The sequence below is a fragment of the Alligator sinensis genome, unplaced genomic scaffold (assembly GCF_000455745.1).
Source record: "Alligator sinensis unplaced genomic scaffold, ASM45574v1 scaffold1072_1, whole genome shotgun sequence".
Lineage (NCBI taxonomy): Eukaryota > Metazoa > Chordata > Crocodylia > Alligatoridae > Alligator > Alligator sinensis.
The window spans coordinates 30,069-55,612 of NW_005843300.1; the positions used below are offsets into that span (position 1 = coordinate 30,069).

At 41.0% G+C, this 25,544-nt stretch overlaps 1 protein-coding gene across 4 annotated transcripts in view; it reads left to right on the forward strand.

The window, feature by feature from the left end:
- The window catches only part of ARNTL (aryl hydrocarbon receptor nuclear translocator like), a 54,609-nt gene that overhangs the window by 21,218 nt on the left and 7,847 nt on the right, over window positions 1-25,544 (forward strand). For all 4 annotated transcript variants that reach the window (XM_025194768.1, XM_025194766.1, XM_006038267.3 and 1 more), the window contains 11 exons: window positions 4-161; window positions 4,479-4,558; window positions 5,433-5,525; window positions 7,463-7,580; window positions 8,297-8,446; window positions 12,373-12,619; window positions 16,621-16,727; window positions 17,114-17,264; window positions 18,267-18,355; window positions 19,498-19,606; window positions 23,726-23,819. In XM_025194768.1, coding sequence (XP_025050553.1) covers window positions 4-161; window positions 4,479-4,558; window positions 5,433-5,525; window positions 7,463-7,580; window positions 8,297-8,446; window positions 12,373-12,619; window positions 16,621-16,727; window positions 17,114-17,264; window positions 18,267-18,355; window positions 19,498-19,606; window positions 23,726-23,819 — 1,396 coding nt within the window. The remainder of the gene's footprint in view (window positions 1-3; window positions 162-4,478; window positions 4,559-5,432; window positions 5,526-7,462; window positions 7,581-8,296; window positions 8,447-12,372; window positions 12,620-16,620; window positions 16,728-17,113; window positions 17,265-18,266; window positions 18,356-19,497; window positions 19,607-23,725; window positions 23,820-25,544) is intronic.

The window sequence follows — 25,544 nt, forward strand, 5'->3', positions numbered from 1 at the left end:
TAGGGAAGCTCATAGTCAAATTGAAAAGAGACGTCGAGATAAAATGAACAGTTTTATTGATGAGTTGGCATCTTTGGTACCAACTTGCAATGCTATGTCCCGAAAACTAGATAAACTTACTGTACTAAGGATGGCTGTTCAGCATATGAAAACATTACGAGGTGAGTTACAAAACTTTTTGCCTTTGTCCCACATTGAACGATGAGGAGTTTAGAGCTTACAAACTGCAAGAATGATGCATGTGTCTTGGCATGATCATCACCACACTTTCCACAGAATCTCGAATCCCTCTTGGATTACTCATGCTTCTGGTGCAAATTTGACACTGCTTTGACAGCATTCCTTTGAGCCAATAGTGAGGACTAAAAACAGACTCTGAGACCTGGCTTATTAAAGGCAACATAAAGGTTGCAGTTAAGCTGTGCAGAAGGCAGTAAATCCAAAGGCAAATTTTCTACAGGAAAGAAAAGACAGCCACATGGCGCATATTGAAAACTGTAGGGAAGCAAAATCCATCCCCTCTAAGTCTAGGATCATTTTGACAGGACTCCATGGCTTATGAGCTGGAATAGCATCTGCTGACTTTCTGTATCATTGAAATGGGCTGTTAATCTCTGGATCCACCTAACTGTTCCTCCAAGACATCCTCTTTAACCCAGTCCCTAATTGCCCATGTGGGCCAGAACAGAGGCCTCCGTGTGACACACAATTTATGCCATGCAGGACTTACATGGTCTGAAGATCTTATGCCAGCTTTCTGCCCCTGGATGAATTTCACCAATGATGCACATCTTACAAAACAGCTTTCACTAGAAAACAAGACTGCGAAAAGCTGCAAGTATGAAATGTGACAGAGATAATGATTCTGTAGGAATGCTAACGTCTACATTTCCAAATTTGTATGGTTAACTTTCATATCATCTATGCAAGTATTTAACATTTAACCATCTCTAAGAAAAGAAAGAAAGGGAAGAAGGTTGAAGATAAACAAGTACTAATTTTGCTACAGTTCTGTAAAGTGGAAAACAGTTACATCTAGAGTACTTTTTTGTGGAATAACAGCTCCAAACTTACCCTTATATTAATGTAGACACAGAACAAAATGGTTGCAGTTTACCTTTTGAATTTTGATTTTTGAAGATAGTTCATTGGTGTTCAGTTTCTACCTGGTTAGCTGTTTAAGTTATTCATGTACAAGATAAACTTTTTTTTTTTAATCGGGAAAGTTCCACATAAATTAAATGCTGTGTTAACTGGATGGGGGAGCAGCTTTTTTGGCCAAACTTTCAGAGAAATCCCATTTTTCTTCAGGTGGTATGGGCCTCTTCTACTCTAAAAAAGAATATTGGAGATAATTAATGGCTGCTTAAAACAAGATTAGAGGCTCTCCTAGAACCCAGCATTCATGTTTGTTGGTGTTACATACTAGGGTTATGGTAGATCTCTGATGATTTAAGAAGTTGGCCTGCTTTTTTCCTGTGGATAGGGTGAAAAATAGTCTTTTGGCATTCAGAAATCAGTTAGGAATCCCAAATATTGATTTGACTGCAAAAGTGTTGGTGTTCAACTACTACTACTACATGCGCGCGCGCGCACACACACACACACACACACACACACACTCAATCGGAATACTTAAGTAATGTATATTATTGCAGTAAATATGGCAATCTCTACTATCTTATGAAATTAGTTATCTGTTATACGCAACTCTGTGTTTCCTTGTTGAGTTTTTAATTGCCATGTGTCTGGATAGTAGGGGTAAATGCAAGGGTGCTGTGAAATGGTTATTAAGAACTGAGAGGGAAAGGTAAAACGATGACACAGATAATCCTTGTATAAGCAGCTTTGAAGGAGTGGTTGGCTCCAGTCACCCTAAAACAGGGGTGGGCAAAATGTGGCCCGGGGGCCAGATGCGGCCCGCCAGGCTATTCTATCTGGCTCGCAGGGCCCCTAAAGAATTTAGAAAATTAATATTTATCAGCCCTAGGCTGCCTGTCGTGCAGCCCTTGATGGCTTGCCAAAACTCAGTAAGCGGTCCTCTACCCAAAATAATTGCCTACCCCTGCCATAGAATGTAGAGTCCTTTCCAAGGCTAAACTACAGTTTAGAGAAGACCAGAAGTTTCAGGCATTACCAAGGGGGGAGTTTGGCTCAGCTAACAGAGGCTGACAGGCTGGGGAGATTTGCCCAAAGAGAGCAAGCGGTAGACGCTTTTTCTTCCAACTCGGACATGGCATGTATGAGACCTTCATGGGGTATGGATAAAAAGTTAAGCTTTAGGTATAAAAACATGCCTGCAGAACACTATCTTATATAGTTTCTTTTACCCCTTGACCCTGGACACATCTACACAAGACGCTTTACTCGAAATTAGTGCAAATTACTGCGTAGTAAGCGCCAACATGTATACGTGCAGATGCTTACTGCACAGTAATGTGCTCAATCGCGAGTAAATTTGCTACCTGTAAATTCAAGTTACTGCACATTGCAGCAGGTGTAGACAGTTGATCGGGAGCGAAATTGCTCCCAGTCAGGTGGGTAGCAGGGGGCAGGAGGTTTCTCCCTGACTGGGAGCTGCCCCCACTCTGCGATCATGGAGCTGGGGCTGGGAACAGGCTGGGAGTTTGTTACCAGCCTCAGCTCCACGATCACAGTCGTGGAATGAGGGCTGGGAACTCCCTGCAGGCTGGGACCCATCCCTGACTGGGACAGTTTGTGGGTTGCACGGGGAGGTCTGTGCATGCAGCCTGGAGGTGGCTAGGGCAGGCCCCAGGCTGCACATGCAGACTTTCCCACACAGCCTGAGGCTGGCTGGGAACTGTCCTGGTCAGGGCCAGATCCTAGCCCTGTGTCCTGATCAGGCGATTGAGGTGCAGGGCTTGGAATCAGCTGCAGTTGGAGAGATGGGAGATGGCATTGTCCCCTTCCTTGCAGCAGGCAGCTCCTGGGGGTAGGAGGCAATCTCCCAGCCCCTGCTAGAAGACAGCTGTCTCCTGGCCCTATGCTCCATGCCAGCCCCTAGAGCTCCCCCTGGCTGCCACAGGGGCCAGGGCAGGGCCGGAATGGGCAGGAGCAAACTGCTGCCAGGAGCAGCAAATCTGCTTCTTCATCCCCGCACATGTAGACACCTGCCCAGGGTGAGTTTACTCCAGAGTAATTTCCTCATGTGTAGACATACCCCCTCTGTACTTTGTACCACTGCATGAAGAAATAACTGGCGCTTTGTTTAGAGAACCTGTTCTTCATTCACTTTTTTATCAGCTAATGTCATGGGCTCCCAAAAATAAATAGTTATAATCTGCAATTGTCGGGTTTAGTACCCAGAAGACCCTAACCTGTGTTCTTGTTTAAGAGTGGGTTAGTTGTAGGTTTCCTCTGTAGGAGTGAGAGAAACTTAGGCCTGACACCCATGAGAGTGCATGCAGTGACACCTTGAGAAGGGTTGGTGGTAAAGTTAGCACAGTATACATGGCACTGAATTTATGAAAGCATCCTCCAATTACCAAGTGCCTAAAGTAGAAAGATTCATTATCTTTTAAATTGCTGTTATCATCTCTCAGCTTGCTAAAGGATCCAAAATCCCGTGCTATTTTTAATCAGTAAGCCTGTCATTATCTAGTTCAGGGGTGGGCAAAATGTGGCCCAGGGGCCGGATGCGGCCCGTCGGGCTGTTCTATCCGGCCTGCAGGGCCCCTAAAAATTTAGAACATTAATATTTATCTGCCCTGGGCTGCCTGTCATGCGGCCCTCAATGGCTTGCCAAAACTCAGTAAGCGGCCCTCTGCCCAAAATAACTGCCTCTCCCTGATCTAGTAACTCAGTTTTGCCTTTCCAAAGTGAATAGCATCTGAAGGATTACTTTTGGAAAAGGTATAGCATGTATCGGCATCATTGGAAGCTGCCTCACGTACAGAGCTAGTGATATAGCCTCAAAGCTTGTCCTTTGCCTCTGCTTGATGCTTCCAGATAGTGCCATAGTAATGGTCAGTTTTGTGAAATGAACACATCCTCTATTAAATGGTTTGCAGTTCCTAATTCATTTCACATAAGTCACTAAATAGAAATTAGATAGTCATAACTTTGAGTCATAGTTGACTGTGTCTTAGATCCAAGAAATAATTCAGAACATCACTATAATTTTTCAATGTTCCTCTAATATAGAGAGCGGACTTGGATAGGACACATTTGGAAAACGTTTGTAGGAGGAGGAACATTCTTATTTTTCAAAGGATATTCAGTGTTTAAAGCTACTGTGTGTTTGTTCTTTTTTATGTTTTCTTGCCAGTGTGCATTCATTTCCAAGTTGTCCTCATCAGAGTTCCACTTGATATAAAAGATAGTTGAAGCTAAAACATGCCTGAAAAAAATACAAGTGCACCACAAAATACTGACAAAGAAAAGTTTGTAAAATTGTGCTGTCAAAGGATGTGCATTATCAAGTTTAAGTGGTCTATGAATTTTTTTTTTCTTTTAAGGTGCCACAAATCCATATACAGAAGCAAACTACAAACCTGCTTTTCTATCAGATGATGAATTAAAACATCTTATTCTCAGGGTATGTTTTAAATTTTAAAAGCAAAATTTAAAATTTGCGGTGTGGGGATTTTAAAAAAATCTTTGTGAATTCAATATTTGTGGAAAGACCTGAATTGTCTTTAGCAAGATAGGGAGCAGCCTGAGATGCAAAGATGATGTTGAAATCATGCAGCTGCACTTGAAATCAGTGAAACCTGAAGCTGCTTAATACCTTTTTCAAACTAGAGGTTTCAAGATGGCCACCTGAAGACTGACGCACTAAAAATCAGTGGCCCTTTAAAATACATTTCAGCTTTAAAAATTAACTGACTAGGCTTGCAGTGTTTTAGAGATTTCTTTTAAATCACCTAGTGTAGGATATGCATTAAGTTTCTGCAGTACTGGAACAGCTCAGATTGGCATAAAGTTATAAAGTTATGGCCATATCCCCTATGTACAGGTGTTCATGTTCTGTTGAATTAAATGAAACAATGCATGTGCCAGAAATACACAGGTATATAAATATCTGCAGAATCTGGGCTATTCTTGATTTTCAAGAGAAATAAAACATATTTAATATGGAATAAATATAGTTTAAATATAAGCTTGTTTATTGATTCTTTTAAATGCATGTAGTATTTATTCAATAAGAAATGGGCTTTTTCTGTTAGTAAATTGCCTTTAAATTCTTGGCATTGATAAGGAAAAATGATGCCAAAAAATCTTCAAATTGCATAGAGTCCAAGATTTTATCATAACTTCTTGTTTTTTCCTTTTGATTCAATTATTTCTATAACTTCAAGTAGATCAGTACTAACATAGAAATACTACTGTACCTCCCAAAGTGCAACTAAAAGTTAAAAAGTTGTAATGAAGTTTTTTGATTTGGTAATTTCCATATCTTTCCTAATTAGGCAGCAGACGGATTTCTTTTTGTTGTGGGCTGTGACAGAGGGAAGATATTGTTTGTATCAGAATCTGTCTTCAAGATCCTCAACTACAGTCAGGTATTCTTCATTGTGATCACTGTGGACAGACCTCAAACTGAATTTTTTTTTTTTGCTTATGTATCCAAACCTGGGGGCATTTATCTGAATTACAATAACAATCTAACATATATAAGAAATCTAGTACCACCTCTTTTCTGTCAGAAAAACATCTTCCTTTGGTTGGACTGATTCTGGCTTTAGCTGGACCCAGGAAAAGCTGAGGTGCCCTTGAGCTATTTTGCAACTTAGAAATCAAGTTGAATTACATTGGAGTAACGTTATCAAATGTTCAAGTAAGGTCTTGGAGTAACATTATCAAACATGCATACCTGTGTTAGGCTTCTCATTGGTTTTGAAAATGGAGCTTGTTGCCCTTTTGGAAATGTTCCCTTTGTTCTCTACTTGTTACATACAGGGTTGCTGTTAACACTGGCCACATACAAATGACAAACTTACAAGTGTTCACTTAGCTTATCCAAAGGGAAACATACCCCTTCTAGGAAAAAGATCTTCCGGATGTCAACCTGGAAGATCTTTTTCTCTTGCAAGAGTGAATGCTTATACACTCCCCTCTCAGTCTGGTCAGAGAGCAGGGTGAAAAAGTGGGGCAGTGTTCCCCACACTTCCCCAGATTGATTCATAGATTCATGGATGTTAGGGTCGGAAGGGACCTCAATAGAGCATCGAGTCCGACCCCCTGCATAGGCAGGAATGAGTGCTGGGTCTAGATGACCCCAGCTAGATGCTTATCTAACCTCCTCTTGAAGACCCCCAGGGTAGGGGAGAGCACCACCTCCCATGGGAGCCCATTCCAGACCTTGGCCACTCTAACTGTGAAGAAGTTCTTCCTAATGTCCAGTCTAAATCTGCTCTCTGCTAGCTTGTGGCCATTATTTCTTGTAACCCCGGGGGGGCGCCTTGGTGAATAAAAACTCACCAATTCCATTCTGTGCCCCCATGATGAACTTATAGGCAGCCACAAGGTTGCCTCTCAACCTTCTCTTGCGGAGGCTGAAAAGGTCCAGTTTCTCTAGTCTCTTGTCGTAGGGCTTGGTCTGCAAGCCCTTAACCATACGAGTTGGCCCTTCTCTGGACCCTCTCCAGGTTATCTGCATCCCTCTTGAAGTGCGGCGCCCAGAATTGCACGCAGTACTCCAACTGCGGTCTGACCAGCGCCCGATAGAGGGGAAGTATCACCTCCTTGGATCTCTTCGTCATGCATTGGGGACTGCCTGATTGGCAGACTGGCTGGGGAGGGCAGTACCAGGCTGCTCCAGTCCTCTCTGGGTCAATTAAGGAGAGTGGAACAGCAGGGCAAAGGCCCCTACCTGCTTTCCTGACTGGGATTCATGGTCTGAAGTATGGGGGGTGCGAGGTGGGCAGGTGTTGCCATGCTGTTCAGTTCACTGAGCTCATGGTGCCCAGGAGCCAGTCAAAGGAGCAGCCACTCTTTGCTCTCCCACCCTCTCCCCAGTCTGGTGAAAATGGGGGTAGTCAGTGGCTGCAGGATGAACATTTATATGTTCCCTCTCCCAGAAAGATTTCTACTTGTGGAAATTTCTCAGGAGTTTCCACTGATAGAAATGAACATCTGTTTGTGGCCACTGTAGCAGGTAACACAAATAATAATCTTTAAAATCAGTTTTCTAACAGATTTATGTGCTTGAGTTCTGCAGTGGCTGATTGGGGAGTAGAAAATACTAGTATAAAAAGGAGTGCTTTCCTTAGTAGATGAGGAAGTCAATGGAAATAGAAATTTCTTCTATGCATCCATCTACTAGCATAAGGCAAATATAACTGGCATTAGTCATACTAAATGCAGGTTTAATGTATAAGTAACATGAGGCTTAACTTTTAACAAAGGCTTATCTGATCTTCAGTTAACAGATCTGTAAGAAGAAACTTCTACTTCCCTTTACCGATTTTTAACTCATGCATTTATTTAATGTTTGCAGAATGATTTGATTGGTCAGAGTTTATTTGACTACCTTCATCCTAAAGATATTGCCAAAGTTAAAGAGCAGCTCTCTTCTTCTGATGCTGCACCTCGAGAAAGGCTCATAGATGCAAAAAGTGAGTATATATTTCTTTGGAATTGTTAGGGTACCTGGACTAACTTTTTAGAATTTCTTTTTATTCTCCAGATAATGAAAAAGTGGTTAATATTATCATTTCTGCCATGTCTTCTAACTGAGGATCTAACTATTAACAAAGTTAAAAAATACATATTTTAAACTTGTATTATACCCATTTTAGAAACCAAGACATTGAACTACAGACAGGGCAGGTGTCTGTCTTAAAGCTGTACAATATTTGATGGAGCTAGGAATAGGATTTTGTCTTGTGCTGTTAGCCACAAGACCATTTTTGCACAATTATTATAGGTACAGGTCACTTTATTAATTCTAACAGATTTTTCAAAGGGTTTTGAAAAATGTGATGCTTGGGCAGCTGTTAACATGACTGCCTGTTGTAACAGATTTTGCAGCTAGAAAGATCCAAATCACATTCAGCTTAAATCTTCCCAAATTACAAGTGTGCAACACCAAAATGGCACTTTTAACTTCTGGGTCCTTTTTTATGGGAATGCCAGCAACATAGAATATAATATGATCTAATGGGAAAAATCAATTCTAGGTGCCATGGAATTACTATGAATTACCCAAGCTCACTGAGAGGAGGCTGAAGATTTTAAACTCAAATGCTATTTTAATGGTCATTTTTTAGTTCATTTTAATTTAAAATTAAAAAAAAAAAGCTTCCTGATTTTAATTTTTCACTTGGTGCAGCTGGACTTCCAGTTAAAACAGATATAACACCTGGGCCATCGCGGCTATGTTCTGGAGCAAGACGTTCCTTCTTTTGTAGAATGAAGTGCAACAGGCCTTCAGTGAAAGTAGAAGACAAAGATTTTCCCTCCACCTGTTCCAAGAAGAAAGGTAATGTTTGAACATCTTATGAAGTTAGAAACAAACCTTTAATTTAATTCCCTGTATTGAAGATATTCTTCATTGTAGCAGTTGGATAAAGAGTTTTAAGTTTATTGCTTCCTGCTCTCTTCAAACTTTTCCAAAAAGAAGCGTTTCTATTGTGGCATGCTGAAAAAGAAATAGTGTTATTTGACAAGACTAGATTGTGCAGTCTTTGCAACAGTTGTGGTGATAACTAATGCATGCTAAGTATGACTGTAAGCTACAAGTTTTGTTGAACATCACTTGTCCTTACACTCCTAGGTCTCTGAAAATAAGAATGGAACTTGGATGCTTAAGTCACTTAGGCCAGGTGCTATTTCCACTTAGTTTCATAGTTGGTAGGGTTGGAAGGGACCTGAGCAGATCATTAAGTCTGACCCCCTGCCATGGCAGGAAAAAGTACTGGGGTCAAACGACCCCAGCAAGGTGTTCGTCTAACCTCCTCTTAAAGACCCCCAGGGTAGGAGCCAGCACCACTTTGCTTGGAAGTTGGTTACAGATCCTAACCACTCTGACAGTGAAGTAGCGCCTCCTGATGTCTAGTCTGAATCTACCCTCTGCCAGCTTGTGACCATTATTTCTAGTCACTCCTGGTAGTGCTCGGGGGAACAGGGACTCCCCCCATGCCTGCTGGTCCCCTCTGACTAGTTTGTAACAGGCCACTAGATCCCCCCTCAGCCTTCTCTTGTGGAGGCTGAACTGGTTCAGGTCCCTTAGCCTCTCCTGATCATGCGGGTGGCCCTCCTCTGAACCCTCTCAATGCTGTCCTCATCTCTCCTGAAGTGTGGTGCCCAGAACTGGACGCAGTACTTCAACTGTGGCCTGACCAGTGCCGCATAGAGGGGGAGGATCACCTCCTTGGACCTGCTCGAGATGCATCTGTGGATGCATGACAAGGTGTGGTTGGCCTTCCTGACTGCGTCCCCACACTGTCGGCCCATGTTCATTTTGGCATCAGTAATGATTCCAAGATCCTTTTCTGCCTCTGCACTGACAAGAAGGGAGTTCCCCAGCCTGTAGGTATGCTGCTGGTTCTTCCCCCGCAGGTGCAGTACCCTGAACTTGTCGGTGTTGAAACGCATCCTGTTCTCATCTGCCTACCCCTGTGACCTGTCTAGGTCCAATTGCAGCCTATTCCTCCCTTCTAGCGTGCCCACATCCCCCCACATCTTAGTGTCATTAGCAAATTTGAACAGGGTGCTTTTTACGCCCTCATCCAAGTCACTGATGAAGGTGTTGGCTACGTAAGTGCCATGTTAACTGTGTGTCTTGGCACTTGCATATAGTTTGTAATTCAGCATAGCTGTGCTTGCTCAGTGCTTCCTTACTTAATCTGCTGGGTAGGCTACGTTGTGGCCATGTAGCTATCCTGGGGAAAATAGAATTTCATGAAACACCAGGCAAGTCCTAAAACTTGAAGAGAAATCACAACTAGTACATTTTCATTTGAGGAGGTGGTAGTCCTCATGGCCCAGTAACCTAGTAGTTAGGGCACATGCAAAATTTTTGAGAAACCTAGTTTTTAGCCCCCAACCCTGCTTACCCAGAGAGGGTTTGAACCTGTCTCCTGCTTCCTAGCATTGTTCTAAACACCAGACTACCATCACCTCTTCTGTTGAACTGGGCCTCCTGGGAAGACGAAACTAAAAGATATATGGGGCCAAGAGGCATGGAAGCTCAATGAGATGTCTGCTACCCTGGAAGGGATTATATTAATCTATTTTACCCAACATATATTAAATGTATTGTGCAGTGGGCCACCTTCAGGGGGAAGGCTGGAGCACATTCAGAGCAATGCTTTACCCATGGCCCATGCTAAAATGTAGCATCGTAAAATTATATTCACAAGTGGTCTGAAAATTTAGGGGAACTCGCCTCAAAATATTCTTGGTGGACAAGTCAGTTATGCCAGAATCTGGCTTGGTTCCCTCAGACTCCCCTTAGAGCAGGGCGAGTAATTTAGAGTGCTTTCTCAGCTACAACTTCAAGAGCTTCCAGAAATCCTTCCCTCAAGGCAACCTATGAGAAGCATGGGAGGGAGAGGGGGAAGAAACACTGAAGAGGGCAAGAAGGGAGATAAACCACTCCCAAATTCTCTTTAAAGTATAGAATTCATTCCTAGTCCCACTGTAAGAGTCAGGAGATCCCACATCCCAGGATGCATTCTGCAAGAGCTCCCAAAGAATAAGGTGCTAGTATTTCTGTAATGAGGCAGAAGTTTTAGGGGTGCATTTAGCATGCAAAAGTGCCCGCCACCTGGCAATTCTACAACATTTTTGAGAAATCTTGGTGCAGCTGGTTATAAAAGATTTAAAAGGCTCTTCCTATTGACAACAAAACCAGCTCCATCATGGGGGTCTCAGTTTAGTTCTGTCATCCCTAATGAAATCTGTTTGATTCATTAGACACATTTATCTCTCCACGAGAGTTTCCTTCCTTACAACAATAACATCTGTTAGGCAGTTCAGGCAGCTGAGGACTCTTTTGTCATCAAGACAAGTCTCTCTTGAATTGCTCCTAATTTTTTTATTCAGTGAAGGTTCATTTTACAGTTTCATACTAACCCAAGTTATTCAGTTAGGGTAGAGTGTAGGGAGGAAGGAAGTTCCTTCATCCAAAGCCTTGTGTCCCTTCAAACTAATCCCATAAGTTGTTTCTTTTGCTGAAAGAATGAAATGTGGTTTTTATGTACAATTAATTAATCTGAAGGCCATATCCAACTCTGCTGCTTCAGCTCCAAACATTATCAAAACTCATTTAAGTAAGGCCTAATCTGCTCTCTGTGGCCTTCCTAAAAATATCCCCTTGATTGGGTATTGTAGGATGGAGACATGGCTGCTTGCAGACGTTTAAAACAAACAAACAAACAAACAAACCATGCTTTACCGGAAGTAGCAGTACATTACTTCAACCTGGCTCTGCAGCATCTGTAAAGATTGGGTGCTTCAGTGGGGTTTTTTGGCTCTTTTAGCTAAAGCTGATTTCAATCAGCTGTTAGGTAAAAGTGCCAAAAAAGCCCCACTAAAGCGCCCCATCTTTACAGACATTGGGCAAGCCAGGTTGAAGTAGCACACTGCCTCTTTTGGGCTTGGCGCAGGAACACGCTGAGTTTAAAGTGCCAGTTTTGGGGTTTGTTTGTTTTTTTACATCTGCAAGCACTCTTTGTTCATTTTCAAAGCAAATTTGGATAGTGTTGCTGTCAGTTTTTCAGCAAGATTCCCACCACCCACTTCCTATCTAGTATGCTGGCTGGGAATATCCCATAGGAGGTGTCAGTCTGGGAAAACAGTAAAACAGTAAAGGTAACTTGCCAGTTCAGCTACTGGAATTCTTAAATTTGTGTTGTCCTTGTGTGCCTTCCACAATCAGTCCTCCTCCTACTCTGCTTTGGATTCATGTGCTACATCATGATAGAATCTGTATGAGAAGGGGGAGAATAAATAGTTGGTACCACACAATCCTTTACCCCCACAGTTTAGCACCTGAGGATGTGTGGGGCATGAACAGACTCTGACGGTAAAATCTTCAATTTGGGGAGCACATACTTGCTCCAGGCTGGAATGCACACAGGGACAATACCTCTTGAAGTATTTGGTTTCAGACATGGAAAAGAAAGGTCACTCACCAAGTTATATGAGCTAAGAATTATTAGTGGGAAAAGTCTGTAGTTTGGCTTTTTAAAAATCCAGGACTACTTAGAGTGGTAAAACATGAGTGGCTTTAATATTAGCACTGGTTTGGAAGGTGTCATGTTCACACTAAGTATTTGACCCTTCTCTAACATGTAGTATGCGTTTGTGTATGGGTTGGAGAAACACTCTGTTAGCAAGCTTGATTGACAGCTGAATTTCTTAAGGCAATGCTGACAATGTAAACCTTCTTTTCTTTTATAGCAGACCGTAAAAGCTTTTGCACTATCCATAGCACAGGATATTTAAAAAGCTGGCCACCAACAAAAATGGGACTAGATGAAGATAATGAGCCTGATAACGAAGGTTGTAACTTAAGCTGTCTTGTTGCAATTGGACGGTTGCATCCTCATGTAGTTCCACAACCAGTCAATGGCGAGATCAGGGTTAAACCTACAGAATATGTTTCTCGACATGCAATAGATGGGAAATTTGTTTTTGTAGATCAGAGGTAAGAGTCATTTTGATAATTTTGATAACTAGAATAGACTAATGCTGATATTTATTATGATGCTGAAATTTTATTATACTACGTGATTACATTTATTCAAAACAGCCATAATCATAGTAGATCACGATTCTGCTAGTTTACTTCATTACTGGCACTTGATTACAAACTACTTGGGTCTCAAGATAATTCCAGTGGGATTAAGTTTAAAATATTAATGCTCATTTATCAGTTGGTAGTATCGAATAATGTAACCAGAGCAAAATTATGGTGCATTAGTTTTAAACTGTAGTGTTTATATTTAATTAGGTTGGAAGAATCTACCTTTTATTTGCAAATCTCAAGATGAAATGATTTCTATTAACATTCAAGTTGCAACATTTTTTTTTTTTTAAAGATTTTTTGAATGTTAAATTTTTCTGAACATGCTGGATAGAAGTTTCCATGTGAACTACCATACGTGTCCAAATCCAAGACAACTTTTGAGTTTAAAATGAACATGCATTAATTATATTATGTACATGGAAAATTATAAATTCGTTTTTGTTTTCCATGGACAGGATCTAATTAATGGAAAGTCATCTTAAATTTGTCCCCCTTTCTACTATTGTGGCAGGGAAAGCAGCAGTGGGATGTGAGGGGTCAGACCCTTACCCCACATCCCCCTCCACATGCCTGCCCCCTGCCACCTGCCTGTACATGCCTGCCCCCACACTCCCTGCTTCCCCCACCCCTTGTACCCTATGCCTGAGCCTGCTCCCCACTACTCTCTGCCCACCCCATCCCCCTTGCCTTCTGCTGCAGCTCTGCTCCTCTGGGGCAGTCAGCAACAGCGTGGCCCTAGTCCAGCCCCTGCTTCCTCAATTCCCTGCTCCCTCCTGCAGCCCTCCTCCTGTCTTCTGCTGCAGCTCTGCTCTGGCTTCAGGGCACTCAGCAGCAGTGGTGGCTCTGGCCAGGCCCCAGCCCAGCCCAGGCAGGGAGAAGAAAGGATGGCTTTTGGCTGGGCAGGGTTGGGCCTGGAGGGACAAAAGCTGGAGAAGAACAGAAGGGCAGAGGTGACAGCTGAGGGAAGGGAAGAAGGGTGGGGGGCAGGCTAGAGGGCAGGCTGCAAGTCCCACCTCCCCACCCTCCCCCCCAGTCTCCCCCAGCACCTCCCCAACCATGTAGCCAAACAAGCTCTTCCAGCCCAGGTCAGGCGGTGGTTCAGATCCTGCTTCAGCCTAGGACCAGAGCCAAGCTACTGCCTCTCCCAGACAAGTACTCAAATCCAAGATGATGCTTTTTTTTCTCCTATGCTGTTGGGGGTGGAGGGACCTCATCTTGGATTTACGTGAATATATGGTAGGTTGTAATAATAGGTTCTAAGTCAGTTTAAAGTGATTTGGTCAATTGGTGCCTTAACTGTAAATGCAAGCAGCTCCTTATTAAGAGAGATGATGTTGGTTGTTACTAACAGTGACTGATAAAGAATAATAATTCAGAAGATCCAGGATCTCTTTTGAACCAGGGGAATGTTGAAATAACAAATGGCTGCGTCTTTTTTTAAATGCAGTTAAAGTTTCCTGGATCACTGTGGTGGTTTATTTCAGACTCTTATTTTAAAGTTTCTTTTCCTTTTTAAAAATTAAGACAAAATTAATTTCCCCAGTTTGAGAAGAAGTAGAAGTACTTCTTGCCTTTTAAAACAGTCACTGCCTGGGTCTAAAAGTAAAATGGAATGATTCAGCTGACTTTCTGATTTTTCTCAGCAAAAGCAGCTAGTAGCAATCAGAGCAAATGATATTAAAAATAATTTTTAATTAAAAATTGCTTATCTTCTGATGATAATTTTATTTAGAAGGATCTAAATAATGTTGAGCCTTAATCTTCTTTTCTGCAAGCTAAACGTACCTGGTACCTAAGCTTTTCTTCATACAGCTTGTGTTCCAACCCTTCATCTTGGCATTTGCTTCTGGACTCTCCAGTTTCTTTGTCTTTAAAAGTATGATTCCCCAAACTAGATATAGCAGGACAGGTGAGGCCTAACTAGTGCTGAAGAGTGCTACTATATCCTCCTGTGTCTTACTACATACAATGTTCCTGTTGTATGTAAACTACATTTACTTTTATTGTGATGGCTTTACACTGCTGAAGGTAGGCTAGATTTCACCTTGGAGCATAAGTTTTTGTGAACTAACTCACTTCATCAGATGCTGTGAAAGGATATGCACAGAGCAGTGTATCAAATGGAGAATGATTTCATTCATGTTGAGTTTGTGGTCCACCCAGCCCCCAGATCCTTCTCAGTAGTCCCACTACCATATCATTAATTAATTTATCTTACATTCTGTACTTGTGTCTGTCACCCTTGTATTGAGTGACTGCTGCTGCCATGTTTTTTCTTCCTTTTATGTAGAACTTTACATTTGTGTTTATTGAATTCAATTTTTTTAAATACAGCACAGTTCTCTTCACACTCTTCCCTTTGAATTTTAGTCCTGTTCTTCAAAGAGTCCCTTCTACTTTCGTGCTGCCTGCAGATATCATCAATACACTATTTCTGCATCCAAATTAATAAAAACATCAACTGGACTGGACCCTAAGGACCCCGTGTAGAACTTTGCTTAAGAACTTCATTTGAGACCTGTCATCTGACATTGACCCATTCATTAATTTTTGATTGTGGCTAGTCAACTAATTGTCTATCCACCTAATGGTAATTCTCCCTAGCCCACACTTCCCCCACCAGCTAAAGAGTATAGCATGTAGCACTGTCAGAGACCTAAGTCCAATTATATTATGTCACTGCACTTTGCTTATCCACCAAACTAGCTACCTAGGCAAAAAAGAAGACGGTACTGGTTTGACATGATTTATTCTGAACAAATCCATGGTCTGCCTAGTGGTCATCCCTTCATTCTCCATATAATTGCAAATTTAGTATTTCACAGCTTGCGCTAGTAGATTTTCGTGTATTGAAGTCAAACTGACCAGTCTGTAATTGTTACGTAATTTCCATGCCAGTTCAAGATGGTAGTAACATAACAAACAGTTATTCAGTATTCAGTTTCCTGTGTTGTAAGCAGTAGTAGTAACATAGTCAATACAAAGAGAAATGGGGGACCATCTCATCAGGTGCTTCATCTTTTGGCTGTAATCTAAGAAGTTCAGTGTACATAAATGCTGTGAGCCAGGGCAAGTGTGTTCAGTATATTGCAAGAATCAGTCCTTACTCTATAAAGCCACTTGATATTCACACATCTTCTAGACATGTAGTTTTAAAAAATACTTCATTAAGCCTTGGAACTGATGTAAATGCATTGAATCCATGATCTTCATGGCCTATACACTGGCCCTTTTATTTGATAATGTCATATCCAGAGATCTTATATCTCTTTCCACTATTACAGGACCCTGCTTTGTTAATTTCAAAGTTTTCTGATGAGGAAATAAAAATGGGTTGGCCATGACTTAATTGTTTTATGGTCCTGTCTGGGTATAATAGTAGTAGAACTGTATAGTAAAGTGTCTCTTAGTTTTACTTTAGTAAAAATGTATTCTTTTATAGCATTTTTTCATGTCTTCAGTTTTCTTTTTTGTCTGTTTTTCAGGGCCTTCAGTAGGGAGAAGTGAGAGAGATTTTTAAGACACTGGTAGTGACAAAAACAGGTTTCTGGGCATTCAAAGGAATAAAACAGCTTCTAGAGAGTTTGAGAACCTGCATGCTACCAATGGCAATGTGTGCACTAAGGTTCTCCCAGTTTCTTGTGGATTGCCAGGAGGTTTAAATCAGTTCTACATTCTCCAAATTGGAAGTGTTCTCACATTTGTAAACAGCGGGTCAGAATATAGTACTTAAAAGAAAACTATTGGCATTATATGATTAATTTTAATCTAGTTCAGAATTGAAATCCAAATAATGGAAACTTTTTTAGTTTTTCTTGCAAGTTAAAAAGTACCTTTACTCCACTTACTTCAATGTGGAAATGCAGGGGTAAATTTTTTTTTTTTTTTTTTTTTTAAAGGGCGCCAGCCATTCTGGCCTACTTGCCACAGGAACTTCTAGGCACTTCTTGTTATGAATATTTTCATCAAGATGATATAGGACATCTTGCGGAATGTCATAGACAAGGTAAATCATTAATGACTAAGCTTTAAGAAGGAGTTTTAGTTTTTAACTAGATATATATCAGTTCTTTATATTTCACAAAAACACATAAAATAATTGTACTGTTTTTAAGTTGGCAAGTATTACTTTTTTGCACGAAAAATATTTTGATTTATGTGCACTGAACAGTGTAATAATGCCAAGCTGAGGTTGAAATGGTGTGAAGCAAAAGCTTAAGATTTTTATTGAATCTGTTTCTGCTATAGAGAGTCTTAGAAGTAGTGCTATTTTCTGCCAACTTAAATTCAATTAAAACTGAAATGAAAGGTCTATGTAACATCTCTAGTCTCTCTGTATTTTCCTTGTGTAGATCTGACAAGTAAGGTGTTTCTTTATCTCTCTCTGTTTAGTTTTACAGACAAGAGAAAAAATTGCAACCAATTGTTACAAGTTTAAAATAAAAGATGGCTCTTTTATTACATTGAGGAGTCGCTGGTTCAGTTTCATGAACCCTTGGACCAAAGAAGTAGAATATATTGTCTCAACAAATACAGTTGTTTCGTAAGTATTTTTCCTTAACATATGCACTCTAACATCAAGATTTTATCCTGCCTCGAGGATAAGAACATAGAGATTCCTCTAAAAATGTTAAACTAATGTGTTGTTTTTAAGCACGTAAGCTAAATAAAAGTAAAGGTATACAACAAAAGGAATGAAATCTAGAAATTACCTACACACAGGCCCTTTTAATATTTATTAATGCCAATGACTTGAGTTACTGGATGAGTACTTTTATTAGTTTGTATAAATTTGAATACTACATTTACTCATATACCATGTGTACCTTTATCCCAAAAATTAGCCATCCCGAATTGGGGGGTGCATTTTAAAGCAATAAGGGTGATTCCATCCCAGAATGATTGTCAGGGGCTGGCTTCCTTCAACCACATGGAGGAGGGATGAAGGCTGCTACTTTAGCCAAAAGCAAGAGGTTTGCCAAATTGGCAGTGACTTTTTTGGCTGACCAGCCAAGGGGGATGCATGATGCATAATAGACTCTACTCCTGTTCCATGTGGCTAGAATTCAACAATGACTTTTTTTCTTCATTCTGCTTTCCTAACACAAGGTGCATGTCTTATTTGGGGTGTGTGGTATGTGAGAAAATATGATAAATAAGCTCATATAGAAAGACCCTGGGATCCCAAACCTATTTACTGCACCTGGCTACATAGCTCTCCAGTGAAGGAACCCGATTTCTTCACTGAGGTTTGCTTCAAGTTCTGGGCCTGTTGCTCCTTCATTTTAGGAGAAGAGCAAGTTTGAATCAGATATTTTGTGAGAGTTCTGTATCTGTTTCTGCAAAATATGTCCAATAGCATCCTCCTTGATTTTATTTATCTCTAGTACATGTTGTTTATTGTAGTTTCCTCATTGGGATGTTTGGATCTATTTCCTAAATTGCAGGCATTGAAATATCCCCATCCAAGTATGTATGTATGCATGTATGTTTACTGTTTTGTAGTCATTTTGTCATTTTCTTTGTTTTGATTTAATACCTTCAGCACCAACGTACTTGATGGTGGGGATGCAGCCTTTCCACAGCTTGCAGCTTCTCCACATAGCATGGACAGCGTACTCCAGGCTGGAGAAGGTAACTACAGTGTTGTGAGAGTTATACCTGCTAGACAAAGGTTTCTTGTTTCCCATTCAGAAGTTACCAATCTCTTGGCGAACAGCGGGTATACTTTACATGTAATGTATACAATAGTGTGCCGACTCACAGATTTAATTTGCATAGAAATAATACAAGCACTGATGATGATATGAAAGTGAGAGTAAATAATCATAGGACATCAGTGATGACAGGAGAGACATGGAAGAAAAGTTGGATGTTTGCTTGCAAGGGGAGAGACTGGTGTTCCTTTTGTTGCACTGATTTTGATTCTGGGCTATTTTATCTCTCGTTGACTTCAACCCAAAGAGATTGTTTTGGAGGTTACTTTCTGAAAATGAATTGCTAACAGACAAGAATTCACAGACAGTATTCTATGGCTGCTTTTATTGTCTTAAGTGCATTTTATTTGTACACCTTCCAGTTTCTCCTGACTTCCGTCACTGCGCCAACTTCACATTAGAGTAACAAAAGGCAATTACAGACCATAAGAGCACAATGTTTGGGGTTCATACTGCTTTTCCCTCCCTTCTCAGGAATTTGCAGTTACCCAGATGGACTTGGTTAAATATTTAGCAGGTATATAAGGTTTGTCCCATACTGGCTGTGGTTTCTGCTGCTAAATGCTGACTTGTTAGTAGTGTGCTTTATGAAATTTACTCTTTCATCGTTTGATCAAAGTATGTAGGCACAGCAGATGACTGTATATTTGGCACTAACATTTTGCCCAAAGTGCACTTACCATCTGGCCTGGGACAAACAAGTCCTGGTTATGGTGAATATGTCACTAGTTTTTGTGCTCAGGATGTGGATATCATCTTCTAAGAGGCACACCTTAGCAGGAGGCAACATTTGCACTTACAGAACCTTCCTAATTTGCACTTCTGGAACCAGCCACTAGCATAAGTTAGAGCAGCCTGTACCTTGGGACCTTATCACAGACGGGTGACAATGTAACTGGAAAATGTCCAAGAATGTCCTTCAGATTTTGCAAGATGGCACATTATATTTATAACTTCACTTTATTTTTAAAAAAGAATGTAATGAGTTGAGTGTAACTTGTTTTCTTTATCTGTGTGCACATGTAAGATCTTACAGATAGATATTCACTCACATTTTAGGTGGCCCCAAAAGGACCCATCCTACAGTTCCTGGTATTCCAGGTGGAACAAGAGCTGGGGCAGGTAAAATAGGAAGAATGATTGCTGAGGAAATCATGGAGATTCACAGGTAAGAGAAACTAGCTCTCTATTTTAATGCTGCTGCTGATTTTATGAGTGTCCTACACTTATTCCCATAAGCACCATGTATTATTATACAGTTGCAGTACTAATGTTAAATAGATATTTACTATTGCCTCTGGAAACTTTGGCCACGCTAGGTCAAATGTGATGTGATATAAAAAGGAAAGCACCACCAAGAAAAATAACATGGTTCTTTTTAATTAGGGATAGGTTTTTTAAATTAAAGGAGAATCTGTTTTTATTATTTATTACTGTAGTATAATTGTACTTTAACAATAGTGGAAGAGGGAGAAAGAGCAACTAACTATGCAAAAAGCTAAATCACGGGAAGAGATGAATGAAAAAACAGTCTGGGAAAATAATTTTATAGGAATAAACTGTTACCCCTAAATGCCAAAAATGTTGAGGTTAACTGGGAGACCATCAGCAGAACAAGGAGTGGTAGAGCCAAATCCAGAGATGAAGAATTAGGTGCAAGTTACTCTTAGAGTCTCTTAAGCTTAAGCTTTCTGAGACCAACCTATGGCTACTTAGGCCAGGTGCAGACATTATGGGAGTTCATAAACATGCTCTGGGGGCGGGTGGGGTGTGGGGAGGGGTGCTTTAATTAGAGTAGCTCTGAGAGCCACTCTAATTAAAGCGCCCAGACTGTCACTTGTATCAGCATTCCTGTGCTGGAAAATGGTGACAGGGCACTTTAGCTAAAGAACATTGAATGAGCTTTAGTTAAAGCACCTCCGCCACCATTTTTCAGTGTGCGAGCACTGATGCACATGATGCTGGAGTCTGCTAGAGCACAGTAATTACCACACTCAGCAGAACTGTCACAGAGCCGAGTCAACGCAGAACCTTTCCACAGCTCTGTCTCCTGCCTCTGGCCAGATGTCAGCCACAGGCGGGCAGCGGGAGTGTGAAAGGTAAGCTGACACAGAGTCCAGAAGAACCCTTGTGCTTGGGTGGAGCCACATGGAGTCTGCACGTGCTCATATAAGTGATCACATGCAGCTGGGGGAATGCAGGAGCTCCCCCAGCCTGCTATCGTCCGCTAGAGTAGGCAGCCTGCATGCCCTCCTCTTTCCCCTGCTCCCGCCAAGGGCAAACATGTGTTCTGTTCACTATTGCTCTAACCTCCGCTGCTTACAGAACACCACATAACTTAAATCGATTCTTTCTTGGGCTTTTTAAATGTCTGTACCTAACCTAAGGGCACAGTATGTGTCAATGCAGAGAGACCTATGCTAGTTCTGAACAACAAGGCTGGGTAACAGAAATAGTGAAGTTGCATTAGTGCTGTGCTCAACCTCAGTTTAGAAGCATCTTCTAAATAAACTCATGCGTAGTGTGTAATGAAGTCTGTAATGATGCAACTTGTATATTAGTGAGCTTAAGTAAGGATACATTAAGTAAAACAAACACCATGCACTTCTGCAAGTTGATTTTCATTCCTCTCTTCTGGTGTTTTGCTGTGTAATGCTAACTTGTGGCCAAATCCAGAGGGTAGTCTGGAGTAGGAATAGGTATATAGGGAGTCAGAGATAAATGTCCCCCCTAGTACTTAGCTCATAGTAAGTAGCAATTTTGCCTGAGAAGGCCCTAGGGGTAGAAGTGGTAGAGTTTAAAGTAGTGATATGTTTATACCTAAATGTTTGCACCTGCCTAGCTTTATAGTATCCAGATTCCTCCCCTTCCCCCCACCCCAGTTGTAGCTGTTTTTTGTCAGTTATGTTTATGAAAATAATGCCTAATGGATAAACAAGTTTTTATACCTCTGTTCGTAAAATAAAAATGCTTATCATGCTTGCGTGCCATGCCTAAAGAGTTCCAGTAGGGGGCTACGGGATCCATACCAACTATGTTCCATACTGGAATAACATGGCTTGTTAATGCTCATTTAGTGATCTGGAGGCCACAAATCACTGTGGCCTGTTGCCAATTAAATACAAGAAAACTTGCGCTAGAAATCAACTTGATGGGAATGGTACGAGTTAATGCATAAGAGCTGACAGCTGGGTATCTTGCACCTCAGAAATTAATATTTAATATCTTTCCCCCTCTGAAATTAATTTTTGAGCATAAAATTAAACTTAGGCCTCTAAAAGCATGGCTGTGTACCTGTGACACTGGTATGATATAGCACCTTATTTACATGTCTTACTGACTTCAGAAAGAGTTGCTCCGTTATATGCTTTTGGAACTATCAAACCTGTAAACTCAGTTTGAGAATCTGAAATAAAAGCTTGTTGATTGGGGGGTAGTATGCATCCCCCATCCCAGAGATTACCTTCCTGCTGCTCAAAACCAAATATGAAGACTGCTTTAAGTTATAATAGATTGGTAGTTTTCAACCTTTTTTCATTTGCGGACCCCTAAAATATTTTGAACGGAGGTGCGGACCCCTTTGGAAGTTTCTAATGTAGGTGGAGACCTCTTTGAATTGTAAGTGTGGGTATTTACATACTTTTGATTGATCATAGTCATCTTTCACGGACCCCTTAGACATGGTCTGCGAACCCCCATGGGTTCATGGACCACTGCACTAGATGCCTGCCGCCATCTTTAAGGTAGGGGGGCTGTTATCTGCCCTAAGAGAAGTCTGTGTTACCCAGTTCCATTGACGTGCAAATAAGTGAGCTCCTCCTACCTTAAAATAACAAGTATTTTTGTCATTTAAATGACAAACAAAAGCAGGCTGTCTGAGTAAGGAGGTGCTGTCTTTTCTTTATGCTTTTGAGCACAAACACACCTTTTTTTTTTTAATTTAAAAAAGTGAATTCCAGACTGAACAAGAACTTCAAGCCTTCTGTTGCTTTTACAAGCAGTGAAACACTTTCTGAAACATATTAAATAGCATTTTGTTCAATTATCTGTCTTTCAAAGAGAAACAAAGCACAAAGAGAAAGTATACTGCCTTTGCTTTCCATTCAGTTGGAGAGCACTGGTTTAGTTCCAGTCCTTTCCTTAGCTCCTATTTTGCATTCTGCTCAGCCTTTCCACTGAAATGCTGCTATAGTGAATGAGATTCCTAGCTTGTTCTCAGTTTTCTTTAGTATTCAAGGGAGTACATTTTTGTTAATAAATAAATAAGCCTGTCCAGTTTACACTAGGTTTCTGATGAAATGCATATAATAGATGCAGCACTAATACGTAAATACTATGGAAGGAAAGATAGTGTGCTCTTGGGCAGAGAGGTCCATAAGGCGCAAAGGGTGTTGGCTATAGTAGCAGACTGACTTGCTTGGTGAGTGGCAATGCATAAATTGTGACAAAGGGAACTTAAAACATGTATGTTTGTGCAGTCATTTGCACACGACATGCTTAACTGAACCATCTTCATTACAACATGTCATCTTCTGCTCCAGGGGACTCACCAAAATTACAAACATACCGAGTTAGGGAAATCCTGGACAAAGTGAAAAGCACAGCTTTGAAAATGTCTCTCTTTAAATACATGTTCACTACATCAGTAGAATGAAGAGAGAAGCTTGGATAACTCTGTAGCGATGATGACTTGGAGAAAAAGGCTGTACTCCATTATTTTATTTTTTTGGTTTTCCTTTCAGCAGTTTAATTGTGAATATTGTAGAGTAGATCTGCTTCTCTAAACTAGTATAAACTTGCATAAGCTGAGGATCTGTCCTAAGCTTTAAGATGGAAGGCCCATCCATCCTGGACCCAAGGTGTTGCATCTTAACATTTTAGATTGAGGCTTAACAATAAAAGAATAGGGAAGGAAAGGTAAAGTTTATAAACGGAGAAAATTGCAGTGTGCCAAACTCAACTGATTGAACTATTTACAGTCTATACTAGAGGGGCCAGTAATGTAGAGTTCCGTTTATGGATAGGTTGGTGCTACAGACCTCATGTCTACTGACATAAAAAGCTGTCATAACGTATGGAACCAATGCTAATACATTCTTTCAAACTGTATTGTTAAGATTATTCTTCAGAAGTAAGGTTTGTGCTACATTCAGCAGATGCGTAGATAGTTGCCAGCAATGAACATGCCAGTAACCACAACCATAATTTGCAATTTTAAAGACATATAGCGTGTAACTGTGTTATTCTGCATTACCTTTTATTAATCTTAATTACGTTGGTGTAACAGGATAAGAGGATCATCACCTTCCAGCTGTGGTTCCAGTCCACTGAACATAACGAGCACACCGCCCCCTGATACTTCTTCTCCAGGAGGCAAAAAGGTGAGAATACCTTTTGGTATTTGGAAAAAAAAAATTTTTTTAACTGGGAGCTGCAGCACTAATGGTAGTCTTCAAAGTGTCTCTGACAGGTGTGATGAGTTTTGATTCCTTAGCAGTAGAAATCTATGGCAGCAGACCATAGCATTCTTACCCCAAAGTCACACTGGCATAGTCTTACTGAATTTCCAATACATCATATGCATTGGGCAGCTCTGACGTTGTTGCACCTTTGCTGAGGTAGGTGGTATAAATAGCTTTCTCTAAGATTTGTTTAGAGTGCACCATTTTAAAGCAAGCTCAGCCAATAGTCTCTTACTGATATAAGACGGACTTAATTCACCGTGTTAACCGATGAGCAGTTAATGGCAAAAGTGCATTTTCCCCAAAGAGCTGTGGCAGGCAATGGTGTGACATTTGGAAGAGAAGTGGAAAGTGAATAGAGTGAAAGAGAGGTGTTAAGAGATGTAAGAGAGAGATTTATCCTTGATTCAATGTGCAGAGCAAATAATAAGATTTTAACCTGTCAGCAAGATTCTGAATAGGTTGAACACTGTGAGCAACCTTTGCTTCATTCCCACCGTAGTAGACACTTATCTTGAATATCTCAGCCTAATTGCAGGGCATAGGCCCAGAGGTCCATTTACAGTAGTATGATCCATTCACAATTCAGCTGTGACCATCTGCTTGTTTGTTAATTTATTAATTTAATTTTATAGAAGTACAATAAACAGGCGCAAGCATGTGTAACAAAAATGGTCAAATGTGAAGTAGAAACACGAGAAGAGGAAGTACCTTCTTACATATAGTATAAACTATGCATGGCATTAATCAAGAGCCAAAAGGCTTATGATTTGTCATATTGTTCATTGACCTGGGCCCCAGCAGAGCCAACAGCATTTCAAGCCATAGTGACCCCACAGCTCAGCACTGCTCAGTGGGTGTTTATCCAGATGCCCAAACAAAGGATCCATGTGCTAATTAGTCCCTCACTCATGAACTGGGTGTTGTTGTCATGAGTCCTGGGATCCTTAAAAAATGTATATGCAGAAGAGGTACAGGGCAAGCTGGTCTGGCTTCGCCTCATGGAGGGCGGAGTCATACTGATCACCTGCGACAGGCTGAAGAAGGGGATGACCGAGGGCTTCTAGGTGAATTGGACCCCTGTTTGGCCATGTTTGCCAGACATCTAAGGCTGGTGAGGAAACAGGAATCACTGGAAATAGGAAAGAAAGGCACAGCTCAGCTGTGGGAGTAAAAAGGAAATGTATTCAGTGTAGTGACTCACCCTGACTTGAAAAGAGGTTAGCACTGAGGGAGACCTGTACTCAGTGAGTAATACTAGATTAAGCTATATAAAGATGGGCTGCACAAATCTATCCTTGTGGTAGGTTCCCAACAGTATCTCAGCCTTTTTGGTTAAAATAAAATGTAGCTTTTTGGGCACCAAGGGGAGGGTGTCAGGGCTGGCTTATCCTGTATTCAAGTAAATATGGTAATACATGGGCAGGTTTGGAAGGAAGTGTCAGGGGTTCTCCTGGGAAGTGCAGTATGTATGTTACCACTTTCTATACAGCAAGTACATTACCCCTCAAGTCTACCCCATGTACCAGTTTACTTTCCCTTTTGGCACATTTCAACCCCTGTAGGAAGAGATCCTTTTAAATGAGCCGTTTAAGTGCTAGCACAAGAAAGATTTTTTTACAGCAGGACAGAACAAGGGCACTT